This window comes from Rhineura floridana, chromosome 10 (assembly GCF_030035675.1).
Source record: "Rhineura floridana isolate rRhiFlo1 chromosome 10, rRhiFlo1.hap2, whole genome shotgun sequence".
NCBI lineage: Eukaryota > Metazoa > Chordata > Lepidosauria > Squamata > Rhineuridae > Rhineura > Rhineura floridana.
The window spans coordinates 84,569,865-84,585,412 of NC_084489.1; the positions used below are offsets into that span (position 1 = coordinate 84,569,865).

The 15,548-nt window shown below is 45.1% G+C and overlaps 1 protein-coding gene across 1 annotated transcript in view; it reads left to right on the top strand.

The window, feature by feature from the left end:
- Window positions 1-1,982: 1,982 nt before the first annotated feature.
- ZBTB47 (zinc finger and BTB domain containing 47) overlaps window positions 1,983-15,548 on the top strand; it is a 55,618-nt gene continuing 42,052 nt past the window's right edge. Inside the window, exon 1 of the mRNA XM_061586016.1 lies at window positions 1,983-2,172. Coding sequence (XP_061442000.1) covers window positions 2,170-2,172 — 3 coding nt within the window. The 5' untranslated portion in view covers window positions 1,983-2,169. The remainder of the gene's footprint in view (window positions 2,173-15,548) is intronic.

Here is a 15,548-nt window from a genome sequence, read left to right on the forward strand (position 1 = left end):
ATAAGGAGGTCCCAGGGTGGGTTTACCACCATATAAGCATAAAATGTTAAAATCCATTCAAATGATTTAAAAACAAATCAAAGAATATGTATCAATAGAAGTAATCCCTCAAAAATCTTAAAATATTAGTATATACATATATTTATTCATTTATTTATACCCCATCTTTTCTCCAAGGAGCTCAAGGTGGCATACATGGCTCTCCTCTTCAATCCCCACAACAAGCCTGTGAGGTAGGTTAGGCTGGGGATCCTGTGGGCTCCCAACTCCCAGCGCAGCCTATGGCCAGGGATGATGGGAATTGTAGTCCAGCAATATCACTTCTTAGTCTAATTGCTTCTAATTCTTACCATGCTTTCAACATCTATTTTCATTATAGCCCTGGAATATTCCCTTTGAACATACCTGTTATACTATTTCTCATATTAAAATGTATAATCATTGATGGCACTACTTTATTTTTGTCTATTTCGTTTGCCACAATTTATTTATTGATAGAAAGGATTTTTTTTTAAATGCAGAAAATATACAGTAAAAACATCTTAAACTTTGTTCCAGGTGCCTGTTACCTGGGAACGCAAATCAGAACTTTACACTCCAGTCTTTGCACACACGTACGGGTAGGCCATACTACCCTGAACACACCCAATCTTGTCTTATCTTGGAAGCTAAGCAGGGTCTGGCTTCTACTTGGATGGGAGACCACCTGGGAATACCGGGTGCCATAGGCTTAGAGGAAGGCAACGGTAAACCATCTCTGAATACCTTTCTCCATGAAAACCCTAGGCTCGCCATAAGTCATCATTGACTTGAAGGCATATAACAACAAAGCCACCATCACCAATGGGATTGACTTCCAATTAAACATACACCAGGCCACTAATTGTCTGCAAAATAATAAATTAAATTAAATGTGAACATTAACAGGTTTTCCACCAGCAATCCAATTACATTCATGTTTTACTCAGAAGCAAGCCCCCAGGTAAGTGCACACAGGATGCAGCTATAGGAGGGACGGAGCGTCTAATATCTCATCCAGGGTTTATTCAAAGCCTTCTCTTTTTTCCTATTTCACAAGCAGCCAGCACACTGCCTGCCCCCTAACTGGGCAAGTAATTTGTCTAACAATATACTATTAATACAAGGTTATGAAGATATTAAAGGAACCAATCTTTATCTTCATTGGCGATTCCTTGTTTTAGAAACTACCAAGCCCCTTATTAAACCCAAGTAGCGTAGTGGCGAATTCAGAAGTGCAGGGTCCCCTTATGTTAGTCTCAGCCACTGCCACCTACCCCCCTTTTTTGCTGCTGGGTTGAGAATAAGATCCTGGTTAATGCCTTCTCCCACAACAACAGACATCCGTAGGAGCCAATCAGCACGACAGGGGAGAGTGTTAGCTACTGAAAAGAGTCTTCTCTGTGGCTGACTCACCTCGTTTCACTCTGATCCTTCCAACCAGCAAGACAGGACAAGGAAGCATGTTAGAGGACTCTTCTCAGTGGCTAAAACACTCCCCTTTTATGCTGATTGGCTCATGAGATACCAGAAACATAGACCCTGCTCCCAAAAAAGTAAAGGGTCTAAGACCCCCCAAGACCCTGGACCACTACACCACTGTTAAACCCCTTATGCCCAACGGCACAAAAAAACCCTTATTTCACACCGCACATTCTTTTTTTTCCCCTGCCCAAAATGTGCCTAGGTGCCCATCAGAATACATCCCGATCTGATCAAATCCATAAAAAATCCCGAAAGGGCCGGCAGTCTCCGTGCGCGCAGGCGCAGCGCAGGCGACGTCTCCGACCTGCTGGGCCGCCAGCATTCCTCTCTCTTCCTCCAGGGTTAACATGGCGATCGGGAGGATGGAGTGAAGCGGCAGCCAAAGGGGCGGGGAACGGGAGAGGAGGAGGAGGCGGCGGCGGCGGTGGCAGCAGCGGCAGAGGCGCCGGAGAGCGAACAGCGCACAGGCCCGCGGCAGCCGAGCAGAAGAGACCACTGCAAAGGGAGGGGGCAGAGGGAGGAGGCGAGGGGAGGAACAAATCCAAATTATTATTAATGATAATAATAATAATAATCTGTCACATCCTAACATTTTCATGGAGATCACAACCCCCCTGCAAGCAGAAGAGCATCGGGGCTCATTTGACCTGAGACCCTTGCATCAAAATGGTAGAGCTTCACATTCTCTCTCTCTCTTTTCCGTTCTGCCGTCTCTCTGTCGTTATTTGCGACCGACACAATCGCTCTCCTTTGCAAAGGCGTGGAAAACTTGCCTCGGTCGTGGCAACGACCCCGTGGTCTGCATGCTTGCCGGGCTTCAACGTGTCGTTCCGTGCGTCCGCGATTGCAAAACCCGGTGTGGGTGGGGTATTTCTGTGTGGAAAGCCAAGCTAGATTCTCTCTTATATGCATTGCATAAGTAGAGAGGCTGCCTCCTTTTGCGGCGAGAGCAGCTGGGCTGATGCTGGACCGACAATAGCTGGCTTGTTGCATGCAAAGAGTTAAAATTCCTTCGTAGCTAGGCTGATGCTGTTGCAATGGGATTAGCTCACCCGAATGCAATCATGACAAGTTGACCGATCTTCTTGTATTCGAACCTGGGCACCGGAATGGCATTTGCGCCTAAGATGTATTGTCTGAAAAGCTTACAGGCAAAGTGTGGTTTTAAATGGGGTGGTGTTTGTAAAATAATAACAGTAATCTACCTGGAGATCTTGAATAGAATAGAATATCAGATTTGCGATAGTTTACTCTCTCTTCCCCTCCCTATTTTTTATCCATCCAGTCTCCTCAAGTTTGCAGTGGGGGTGGGGTGGGTGTATTCCCTCCCCCTTTTCCCTTTTCTCATAAGAGCCTGCTGGATCAGGCAGTCCTTTGGCAGAAATGAAGGTTTGTTTCTGCCTTTGAAAGGTGATGGGAGACCTTACTGTTGCACATGTGCAAAGGTGCATGCTTCAAGGAGGACTAGAGCCTTCTACACACAAAGGCTCAAGGGCAGGAACAAGATCAGACATATATATAGATCACACACACGCACACAAAATAAGCTAAAAAGATGAAACTGGTTATCATACTTTGGATGCATCATGAGAAGACATGATTCACTAGAAAAGACCATAATGCTGGAAACAGAAAGGGAGTAGAAAAAGAGAATGGCCAAACAAGAGATGGGTTGATTCCATAAAGGAAGCCACAGACCTGAACTTACAAGATCTAAACAGGGTGGTTCACGAGAGATGCTCTTGAAGGTCGCTGACTGATAGGGTCGCCATAAGTCGTAATCGACTTGAAGGCACATAACAACAAGAACAAATTAAACCGACACTATAATTAGAAGCTAAAATGATGAAACTGAGGCTATCATACTTTGGATATATAATGAGAAGACCTGATTCACTAGAAAAGACAATAATGCTGGGGAAAACAGAAGGGAGTAGAAAAAGAGGAAAGTCAACAAGAGATGGATTGATTCCATAGAGGAAGCCACAGACTTGAACTTACAAGATCTGAACAGGGTGGTTCACAACAGATGCTCTTGGAGGTCACTGATTCATAGTCATAATCAACTTGAAGGCATATAACAAAAAATAGGTGCTGAAAGGGTTATTCGACCAAGAGAAGCTCTTGAACCACTTAGGGCCGTAGGAGGTCCACTTTGAAGCCGCAGATGTTCAGTGGTGCAATTCTTTCTAAGGAATAAGTCTTACAAAGGTGGCGAGGTAGAAGTTATCTCTGAAAGGCCTCTTGATTGCTACTTTTGAATTGTTTTGGAGGCCTGCCTAACTTGGAGTCAAAAAAATGTCCATGCTTCAGCAGAGGGCAGCTTGGATTTTTGGGTGTATGTGTGTGTGTAAGTTCTACATCTGTTTAGCTGGTGCAAATATGTTTTTTGGCTGAAAACCCTGCAATCTGAAACTCGGGGCTTAAGACCGTGCATAGTTTGGCCTGCATCAGAGGGCTGTTTCTCAAGAGCATGTACGCTTGTTCGCTCAGCGGCTGCAGCAGTGTCAGGTTGGCTTACATGTGTGAACGGACCGTCACAGCACAGGCAGAATGCTTGCGTCGTCTGGTGTCACTCCAAACACTGGAGTCATTTCATATATTTGGTGTCACTCATCCAGTGTTTTATATCATTCAGCTTCTTTTCACGTGTGTTTGTGAACCAGCCTGTTGGGGTAGGGAACCTGAGGCCCAGAGGCCAAATGTGGCCTCCAGGCCTCTACGTCTGGCCCTCGGCACTCTCCCCAAACTGCATCCCTTCACTAGACGTGCTGCATACCTCACGGGTTTTTTCCTAGCTAGAATGTGTCCTTGATTCCACCGCTTGCGTCTCTGGATGGAGGGATAGAGGAGTGCGTATAGAAACTAGCCTCCTGTAAGAAAGTTAAATTTTACATTTCCCGCCCCCGCCCACTTTTGCCTCTGGCCCTGTCCATCACTGCCATGTGGCCCTCAAAACATTGCCTGGAAGGGAATGTGGCCCTCAGGCAGGAAAAAAAAGGTTCTCCACCATTGCTGTAGAATCATGGATCTTGAAAAAAATCAGTCTCGTGGGTGGGACTGTCAATGGATTTTAGATGGAATCTCTCTGTTCAGAGGTAGTAACAGCTTTGAATATTGAGGTCCTGGGGGCTGTTTCAAGCTTTCTGGAGGTATCTGTGCTGTTGTTGTTGGAAACAAGAAACTGGGCTAGACTAGTCTTTTTATTTTGATATCAATATATCAGTCGCTCCTTTGCCCTACAATTAGGGACAGACACCAAGCAGAAATGCTCCTGCTTGCCCCATTTAAACGAATGGGAACTGCATAAGAGCCTCTGGGTCCACACAGAACCCAGACTTTGTTTATCACTGGCACCCAAAGATCTGGGGACTGGGCTCCAGTCCCTGTAATCAACTGTGTGATAAAATCCAACAGGGCAAAACCTTTCTTGCCCTGGAGATTCATTGATAGGGGAAACATCACCTGTTGAATGCCTGCAGCAGTTACTGGAACCCTGCAGAACAGAGGTGGCAACCCTGACCTGGTATCAGTAACATAGAAAATAGGGCTGTTTAGAAGAATTTAGGGGCTACAGAGGTTAATAATCTCCGCACCACTCAGCTGTGGGTTGCGCAGCGGGGAAAGGCTGAAGCCGTGATTGGTTGTAGTTACAAGAGCATCAGCTAAATCAGGGAAGGGGAACCTGTGGCCCTCTAGACATTTGCTAGCCTCCAACTCCCATCATTCCTGACCGTCGGCCATGCAGGAGTTGGAGTCCAACAACATGTGGAGCCCACTTCCCCATCTGTGTTCTGAATGTAGGAAGTTATATGGCTTTTTGAAGCACTTTTGCGCAGTTCTGGGTACCAGGGTCCAAAGGGGAACTGGTGAATTTACAAAGAATTCTAAATAAAGAAACTAGACTAAAACTAAAGAAGTTGGATTGCAACTTCCCTGTCATCACCGATCGTTGGCCGCAATGGCTGGGGCTGATGGGAGTTGGGGATAAGACCATTACGTCTAGCAGAAAGCTTCCCAAAACAGTGGTCTGTGGACCAGGGGTGCAGTCATCTGGGTTGCGGAGGGTCGTAGACCCATTACTTCTTTGGGAGCAGAGTCCTAGGCAGGGCCCTATGTATGAGCCAGTCAGCATGAAAAGGGAGTGTGTTAGCCACTGAGAAGAGTCCTTGTCATTTTGTGCTGATTGGAGCCAATCAGAGTGAACGGAGGTGGGTCAGCCACTGAGAAGACTCTTCTCAGTAGCTAACACACAGCCTCTCCTTTCATGATGATTGGCTCCTAGGGACATCTGTTGTAGTGGAGTGTGGACTCGAGTGGAAAAGGGGGGTGTAGCTGTGATGGGGCGTGACGTGAATATCATGAAGGAACCCTGCACTTCTGAATTTGCCACTACACTACTGCCATGGACCCATGAGTTTCATCCAGGCGGACAGCGGCATGTCTGTATTAAAGAGGCATACTGATTTTTAATTGCATTTTGATTGCTTCTTTTATTTCTTATATTGTATTTTTTTTTGTATTACAATTTGAATTCTGCAGAATGCAAATTGTAATACACAATAAAATACAACCTAAGAAAGAACAGATGCAATAAAAATGCATTTAAGAATCACACAGCGTCTAGCACGCTGCATTGAAGTTGCTACAACAGGCAGGGGGAAAAAATCATTAAGTGGTCTGCCACGACCCTCAGCAATTTTCAGGTGGTTCCTGCGGGCAAAAACCTTGGAAACCACTGGTCTGGACTTTAAAATGACTTAACTGCACTGCTGATTATTGGGCCTGGCCAGTCTGAGATAAGTCCTGGACCAAAGACCACATCAGAATTGAGGAAGATCTTTTTACTCAAGCAAGGCTCAGTGCAAACAGGAAGCTCTCTTGTGCTACTTTCTGTCTTGGAGGATCCAGTGGTCAGCCTGGGTGGGTGGCGTCAGTACAGGGCCTGAAGGTATTTAACTGAGAAGCGGTCACCTGAAGTTCAATGGGTTGTCATGTAGGGCACTTATCCACAGATCCTAGCAGTGAGTGTTATGACAGATATATGCACAAAAGCATAGCCGATGGATGGAGAACCTCAGAGCTGAATGTGGCCGTCCAGGTTTCTTTATCTGGTGTTCGGACTGCCATTGGGTCACTCCTTGAGTCCTTTTGTATGGCTGGAATGTGCCCTTGAGCTGTGATAGGGCCTCTGGCTTGCCTGGATGGAGAAAAGTATGTGTGAGCTTTGCGTGGCTGGAATGTAGGCTGTTGCACAAAGGTATCAGTTGCTCTGCCCACTTTTGTCTATGGTCATGCCCACTGCTGGTATCTGGCCCCTGCAAGGTTGCCCGTAAAGGACTATGGCCCACAGGCTGAAAAAGTTTTCCCCACTCCTGGTGTAGCACATGAACGCAACAAGCAAGTGTCCCATGTCGTGGAGGTATGGTCATCAGAGAGTCAGGATTGGCCACCATTCCCTGTTGAATTTGCCCATAGGCAAATCCAGGTTTGTCATGATGTGTGAAGCAGCAGTTAGGCTGTTTTAGGTCTTGTTGGTAGATTTTATGGTGCTGAATTCCTGTATCAGTGAACACTAAAGTCAGGATCATTCAGACCATGGTATTTACAATCTGTAGGTATGGATGTGAAAGTTGGACAGTTAAAACAGCAGATAAGAGAAAGATCAACTCATTTGAAATGTGGTGTTGGAGGAGAGCTTTGCGCATACCATGGACCGCAAAAAAGACCAATAATTGGGTGTTAGAACAAATTAAACCAGAGCTGTCACTAGAAGCTAAAATGATGAAACTGAGGTTATCATACTTTGGACACATAATGAGAAGACATGATTCACTAGAAAAGACAATAATGCTGGGAAAAACAGCAGGGAGTAGAAAAAGAGGAAACAAGAGATGGATTGATTCCATAAAGGAAGCCACAGACCTGAACTTACAAGATCTGAACAGGGTGGTTCATGACAGATGCTCTTGGAGGTCGCTGATTCATAGGGTCGCCATAAGTCGTAATCGACTTGAAGGCACATAACAACAACAACAGTGAATTCCTGTTGGTTGCTTGTGATCAGAAAGGAGGAGTGTGTCTTGTGTTTTCTGGGAATTTCATATAGAACAAGGGCCTTTCTTTGAAACTGGATACGGATGAGCCACTATTGCATGCTCTTCTGGAGAGGTGCAGAAGCTGGTTTTGAGTGTCAGTAGAAGTGGAACAGGAAATTGGCAATGCTTGGATTTGATTGGTAGATAGGCTTTCAGTTAGCATCACCCCTCCCTCCCTCCAAAAGTGGATATTAACAATTCTGTCCTACTTTATTTTGGCTGATGTGGGCTAATGTGGCATATTATTTCCTGGCTTTATGGTACTGTTTTGGGGAGGGTTGCTTCTTGGCTAGGAAATAGGGCTGAGCTGAAGGGGGGCACTCTTGGCTTTGGCACAAAGACTCCCCTGTTTAGCATTGTTGGGGCGGGGTGGGTTGGTATCAGATGGTGTCAAATGTGTTTGTCCCAGAGTGAGAGTAAAGCATTGCAGAAGACATGTCTGCACACTGGATTGGGTTTGTTTTGCATCCCCCCCCCCTTCAGTGCCATCCCCTGCCAAATCTGATTGGCTGTAGTGTGTCATAATGTCATCCTGTTCATTAGGTGATCCCTGATTGGCTAGGAGCACTATTCCAAGGACGAAAATTTTCCCACTTTAAAAAAGTTATATTAAACCATCAAAGAAAGAGCAGGCAACAGCAAACAAGGGTTTTAGGGGAGCATTTCCCCTGTCCCCCAGCTCTGAAAGAACTCCAAATGGGCAACCGCTAACTAACACAGCCTACTAGAAATGCAAACAAATAGCATTTGGTGAGCATCAAACAATTATTTGCCTTTTTATGGAGGCTAACTATAAGCAACAGTGCACTTATGCTGAGTCTCACATTTAATTTTAGCGATAAAGCACTTCTCTTCAGTACTCTGTGCAACAAGGCATTGAACTATGGCTGCCCTTTCTTTGTGTCTCCCAAGTGAGGAAAATACTATCACCCTGCTTAATAATTGCATCGTACTGTCAAATGTTGCAAGCACAGTGCAGATATTATCAGGCCATCTCTACAACAGCCCTCTGAGGTAGGTCAGCATTGTCCCCATATTGTGGCTGAGAGGACTTCCTTGAATCATAACCTCTTCTTGCCTCAGCTTTTTTTTAAAAAATGTACTAGCCGTCCCATAATTCCTAGCAATTTCAATAAGGGATTACGACTAATACTATTGTTCCTAGGCTGTACTCTGGCCAACTACCTTAGCCTATGTATGGAACGAGGGGAATCTTGCATGTCAGCACTGTCACCAGTCATGTTGCAATCCAGGACAGTGAACATGAGTTCCACCTGTGCGCTTACCAGCTGCCGCGGATAGCTGAAGGTTTCTTCAGCCAACGGCCCTGGCTGTTTTGTGCTATGCAGGCGCTTGAACAATGACTGAGGCCTCTGGCAGATGCATGAACCAATAGCAGCAACCAGCGCCAAATTCATGCCACTCGCCCAGATGGAATTTTTACAGGCCTGGCCAGAGTTTGTGACTCTTGGCAGAGCTAAGAGGGTGCAAAGCTGGAGGTAGGAGAGGGGGGAGTTCTAGTCGAGCTAATGTGGATGCATGAGCTGTCATAGTGCACACGCATGCAGTAGCACATCAAGAGAGGATGGTGGCTGCCTATGTAGTGTGTTTATGTGCATGTTTCTGTGAATGTGGCACCACTTGGAGACCTCCTCTCCATCAAGGTATAGAGGTAACTGCTTCTCTGATGCAGGGTCTATTCAGGAAGACTATTCAGGTGGTGGCTGAATGGCCACTGCTATGAAGGTGAGCCACAAAGCCCAGAGTTGAGCTTGTGCATAGCTTTTCTGCTTTCTCCTCCACTGTCAAGTGACTGCCTGCTATCTCCTCAGGCCACTTCTCGGCCACTGAAGCACCTGTGGGACTTGCATTTCCCTAGGAAGGCAAAGTGTAGGAATCTGTGTTCTGTAAACGGTGTTCTTCAACCTCGGTTCCCTAAGTATTGCTAGACTACAACTCCCATCATGCTCGGCCAGCTTAGCCAATGGTCAGGGATGATGGGAGTTGTAGTCCAACAACATTTGGGGACCCAAAGTTCTGGGACAGATGTTGCTGAACTACAACTCCCATCATCCCTGGCAAATAGGCATGCTTGCTGGGGTGGATGGGAGTTGTACATCTGAAGGACCAAAAGTTCCCCGCATCTTGTTCCAGAGCATTCCCAGACAATCTACGCAGGTAAGGGGACATTCTATTCATAAAGGGAAAGTGCTCTTTATAGGTTAGGAACGCTTGGACTGGAGGTCTCTCCCAAAAAACCTGAGAGTAACTCTGTGCGTGCTTTGATGCACTCAACTTTGGGATGGCAGAATTTCTAATAGTTGTTGTTATGTGCCTTCAAGTCGATTACGACTTATGATGACCCTATGAATCAGTGACCTCCAAGAGCATCTATCGTGAACCACCGTGTTCAGATCTTATAAGTTCAGGTCTGTGGCTTCCTTTATGGAATCAGTCCATCTCTTGTTTGGCCTTCCTCTTTTTCTACTCCCTTCTGTTTTTCCCAGCATTATTGTCTTTTTTAGTGAATCATGTCTTCTCATGATGTGTCCAAAGTAGGATAACCTCAGTAAAGACAATAATCCTATGTGCACCTATGTGCAATCCAACCCCCACCTTCCCATCAGCTATGTGCATAAGCTTTTTCCCCCCCAGCTACCAGTCAGGGCTAATTTTCACAAATGGCAGATGAAGCAGTAAGCCTGGTTCTGGACTGTACACTTCAGATTACAAGTGAGAATCATTGTTAGACTATTCCATTTGGGAAAGGGGTCCCTGCATGCAGAAAACTAGCATGCCAGGAAAAAGACTAGGCTAGGCCCCTTCTGCCTGATACGCTTCTTTTCTATGCTCAGGAAACATTTTTGTATGGAGGAGCATTCAGTCATGTGAACAATCAACTCACAAACTATTGTGGTGGTTTACAAACAGCTCTGTTGCTTCATCTGGCCTTTGTATGAAGTAAACCTCCATGGTATTGTCCTAGAAGCTGAGTGCACATCCCTGTCTAGGTCCAGCTGCTGCAGTGGGGTGGTAGTAACTGCCCTCTTATTCCAGAGTAATGGGTGCTTTAGAGACCTTCTCTTTCAGGCTAAAAAAAAAAGTTGGCAGTGCCTCTAGACACTGGCCTCTTTTGCAAATGTTCCTTCCAACCTCCAGCTCCAGCCTGCATTCCAAACATAACGCTGGCACTCAGATTGAGCCGGTGGGAGTTTTTGGCATTTGCCAGGTCGGCAAAACTGGGCCCCATGAGACTAGCATGCTTTTCAGGGCAAACCGTGGGATTGACGGCACTTGCAGAATGCAGGCAGGCCTTCTCCTGTGGTTCTGCCCTATGTGAATGGCAGCGAGCAAACTCCTGTTATGTAAAGAGGATTATTTTATTTTATTTTATTTAAAACAGTAATCTGGACTCTCTAGGAAATCTGCTTTGAATGGGAACTTAATCCACCGATCTAATAATGATGCAGATCCCTCTTCACTCTCATGTTCTCTGCCCTTTTCTCCTGCCTTTTTAATAAAAGTGTACCATTATGTGATTGCCAGAGACATGGCATTGTGCCCTTAATAACACAGCCAGTAATTTGAGCACTTTTCTGGAAATGGCAGTCAAGTGCCAGGTTTTGAAGGAGGGAAGTGCAATCGTCATTTTACTTGAATTAGCATGGCACTGAGCTGGAGCAGGCGAGATGATTGCTGTCAGTGACCATGAGCTGCGCACAGCCGAGACAGAGCTGCCCCTCAGAGGATCAGGGGGGCGATGTTGCTAGGGAGTTCCACAGGCCGTGCGTTCAAGGCATTGTGCAGAAGAGGGCTGTCCAAAATCCACTTGTTGGAGTGGTAGTACCCTGCCTGAGGGAGCGAGAGGCAGGCAGGTAGGAAGGGAGACCTGAACTACTCTTGATTCCTCCTGATCCTGACTGGAACTATTTGTTATAGCAGGAGTAGGGGTCCTTGAGCCCTCCAGTTCTTTTGGATTCTGGTTAGGGATCTTGGGAGTTGACGTTCTGGAAGGCTATGAGCCCCCCACCCCACCCTCCAGTTTATAGCACGGTCATTGTTGGAGGGCCTATGAGCATTTTGTGGGTGGAGCTGTACTGGAACCTGGAAAAGAATATTATTGCCCCCAACACACACTCACGTTGCCTTCCACTCCACAGCTCTTGAGTGGCTCACCGCAAAAGGCATCAGCACGGATCAAGCTCTGGCTGACTCATCATCATCGTCAACATCATCATGGTTTATTTGCATGCTGCCTTTCCATAGTAATCTATGCTCAAGGAACCTCACAACATGAAAAAAAAAGTTACTGGATTCACTGTTAGAAAACAAAATTCAAATAAACATCAACTTGAAGAAAATATCTTCAGAAATATACAATAAACTGAAATACCATTATAATTCATGGACAGGGATAACCTGGCTTCAGTTGTCCATGCTCTGGTAACCTCCAAGTTAGATTACTGCAATGCGCTGTACGTGGGGCTGCTTTTGAAGACTGTTCGGCAGCTTCAGCTTGTGCAAAATGCAGCAGCCAGATTGGTAACAGGGACCAGACAGTTCGAACATATAAAACCAATTCTGGCCCACTTGCATTGGCTGCCTGTATGTTTCCAAGCTCGATTCAAGGTGCTGGTTTCAACCTATAAAGCCTTACACAACTTAGGACCACAATACCTGATGGAACGCCTCTCCCGACACGAACCCATCCGTACACTACGCTCAACATCCAAGGCCCTCCTCTGGGTGCCAACTCCGGAGGAAGCTGGGAGTCTGGCAACAAGGGAGAGGGCCTTCTCAGTGGTGGCCCCCAAATTATGGAATGATCTTTCTGATCAGGTGCACCTGTTGCCAACACTGTTATCTTTTCGGTGCCAGGTCAAGACTTTCCTCTTCTCCCAGGCATTTTAGAATGTGTCTTAAATTGCTTTTTAAAAATGTGTTTTTATATTTGTATATTTGTTTTTAATGTTTTTAATTGTTGTAAACTACCCAGAGAGATTCAGCTATGGGGTGGTATACAAATGCAATAAATAAATAAATAATTCATAATGGTTGTTGTTATATGCCTTCAAGTCGATTACGACTTATGGTGACCCTATGAATCTTTTTTGGATATATTCTTAGGGTTTTCATGGTAAGAGGTATTCAGAGGTGGTTTACCATTGCCTTCCTCTAAGCCTACGGCACCCGGTATTCTAGGAGGTCTCCCATCCAAGTACTAACCAGGCCTGACCCTGCTTAGCTTCCAAGGTCAGATGAGATTGGGCATGTAATTAGGTCCAAAAATAAAACACAAAAACATGATCCCAGATAAATGCATGGCCAGTTCTTGTTTTATTTTCTAAAGGATGTGCTCCATGGTAGACCTTATCCCAGTCTGCATCTGTGCTGGAATTGTTCTTACAATGTTTTTTGAGATGTTTTGTTTTAAAGAGGTTTTATAGAGGCTTTCAGTGTTTTGTCACTTGTTTGCCACCCTGGGATCCTTCTCGGAGGAAGGGCGGGATATAAATTTAATAAATAAATAAATAAATAGCATGTTAGCTCTTAACCAAGAGGCTAGTTCTAACTGTGGTAGCCAACCTATGTATAGGCCTTCCCCAGTTTGGTGACCCATGAATGTTGTTGGACTACAACTCCCATCATCCCTGAGCATTGGCTGTGCTATCTGGGGCTGATGGGAGTTGGAGTCCAATAACGTCCAGAGGTCTCCGGGTTTGGGAAAGCAGGTCTAGGCTGGTAGGGGGCTTGCATGGTTAAATGCTCTTGCACGTAAGACAAATGCATGTAGAAAGCTAGCATGTTGGAGAGTTCTCCCAGACTAGTCTTCTCAGTGACAGGTTTATTTTCTGTGCGCAGGGGATTGTTTTGTAGGGACCAGCGCTCAGTTGCATTAGATTTCACTTGTCATCTGAAGTGCAACAGATTGGACATATTTACCGCCTTGGTCAGAACTAGTGGATAAATCCTTTTTTTCCCCCTCTCTCATAACACTAGAACAACATGGACATCCAATTAGGATGAATGTTGAAAGATTCAGGACAGACAAAAGGAAGTGCTTCTTCACACAGTGCATAGTTAAACTATAGAATTCACTCCCAAAGAGGCAGTGGTGGCCACCAACATGGATGGTTTTAAAAGAGGATTAGACACATTCATGGAGGGGAAGGCTACCAGCGGCTACCAGCAATGGTGGATATGTCCTACCTCCACTGACAAAGGCAAAATGTCTCTGAATACCAGCTGCTGGAAACCACAGGAGGGGATAGTGCTGTTGTGCCCGGGTTCTTACTTGTGGGATTACCATTGAGGCATCTGGGTGACCTCTCTTGAGAACAGGATGCTGGACGAAATGGGTCATTGGCTTGATCCAGCAGGTGGTTGTTATGTCCTTCTTAAACCATCCCTGTGGTACACCTTAAGTGAGTAGATCTGGGCTTTTACACCCTTTTTTTTCTGTGTTGCGTTTGGGAAAAAATGAAATTTTGGGGGAAATGGAGAAATATGCGGCACTTACTATTTTTCGCCGCTGAATTATCATGTTGGGCATATTAAAAGTACAGTTTCTTCAGACAATAATTACAAATTTAATTTACTTTTTAATTTTTTTGTTACAAACCGTGCTGAACACTGCTGATCTATAAGGAACTTAGCATCTTTTTCATTTTTCCAGTTTATGAGGAGCAGTCAAAAACAATTAAAACAATAATCCATCCATAACAGTAAAAAAAAAAAGATATTATGAATTCTGGAAATTATTATGTCTCCTCCAGTCCTCCACAGTGTCAAGCAGATCCAAAGCACTCATTTCGATAAAAAGGGCTGACGAAAAGAGGGGAGGGAACCAAACTGAATGCTGCATGAAATCAAATCAGTTTCATTTTCTGAGCTATTCCTTTCAGTTTTCTGCTTCTTCATATTTATCATGATATTTATCATGGACTTCTAAAAACTGAAGGTTTGCCCAGACTGAAACAAGCTTCTGTACAGTTTCACATGCCATAGCCCCAAAATTTTCAATTGTTCAGGGGGAGGGGAGAGGCTTTGAAAAAAAAGGGGGGATATGTTTTTTAAGAAAAAAAAATCCACATTTTTCCAGGCCTTCACATCTCTACTCCAGATGTTGTTGGTCTCCCAACTCCCATCAGCCCCAGCCACCATGACCAATGGTCAGTGATGGTGGGAGTTGTAGTCCAACTACATCTGGAGGGCCACACATTCCCCCTCCCTGCATAAGGAGAAGGATTTGAGGAAGGTGGAATGATGATACAGCACCAGCTGGCCAGATAGCTGAAAGAGCACTTGCTATTGTTGAGAATCATTATTGTCCCTATCTGTGTGTTGTCATAATGCACGCGTGCACACAATTATTTTCGGCACAGCTCCATTTCTTCTCATTATGTGCCTTCAAGTCGATTATGACTTATGGCGACCCTATGAATCAGTGACCTCCAGAAGGATCTGTTATAAACCACCGTGTTCAGATCTTGTAAGTTCAAGTCTATGGCTTCCTTTATGGAATTAATCCATCTCTTGTTTGGCCTTCCTCTTTTTCTACTCCCTTCTGTTTTTCCCAGCATTATTGTCTTTTCTAGTGAATCATGTCTTCTCATGATGTGTCCAAAGTATGATAACCTCAGTAACGCATATTGGACGCAAACCTTTTGTCATTGGCAACTGCTGCTGCATTCAGGTGCCATCGTACTGCCTCTTTCCCTATGTGTGTCCTGGCCGTTGCAGCTTTAGGAAAGATGAATAGCATACATCTGCTGGAAATATACCTTACGATACCACTTTGTGGTACACAATCCTGCAACTTTTTAAGAGATCAGTGTTGCTTCCAGATGGCCAGTTTATTGAGCATTCATCCTGAATTTTTTTTTTAACAAAGTCTGCAGGGTGGTGAGATGACGTCAACTATTTACTGAGCATTCATTGTGGTTT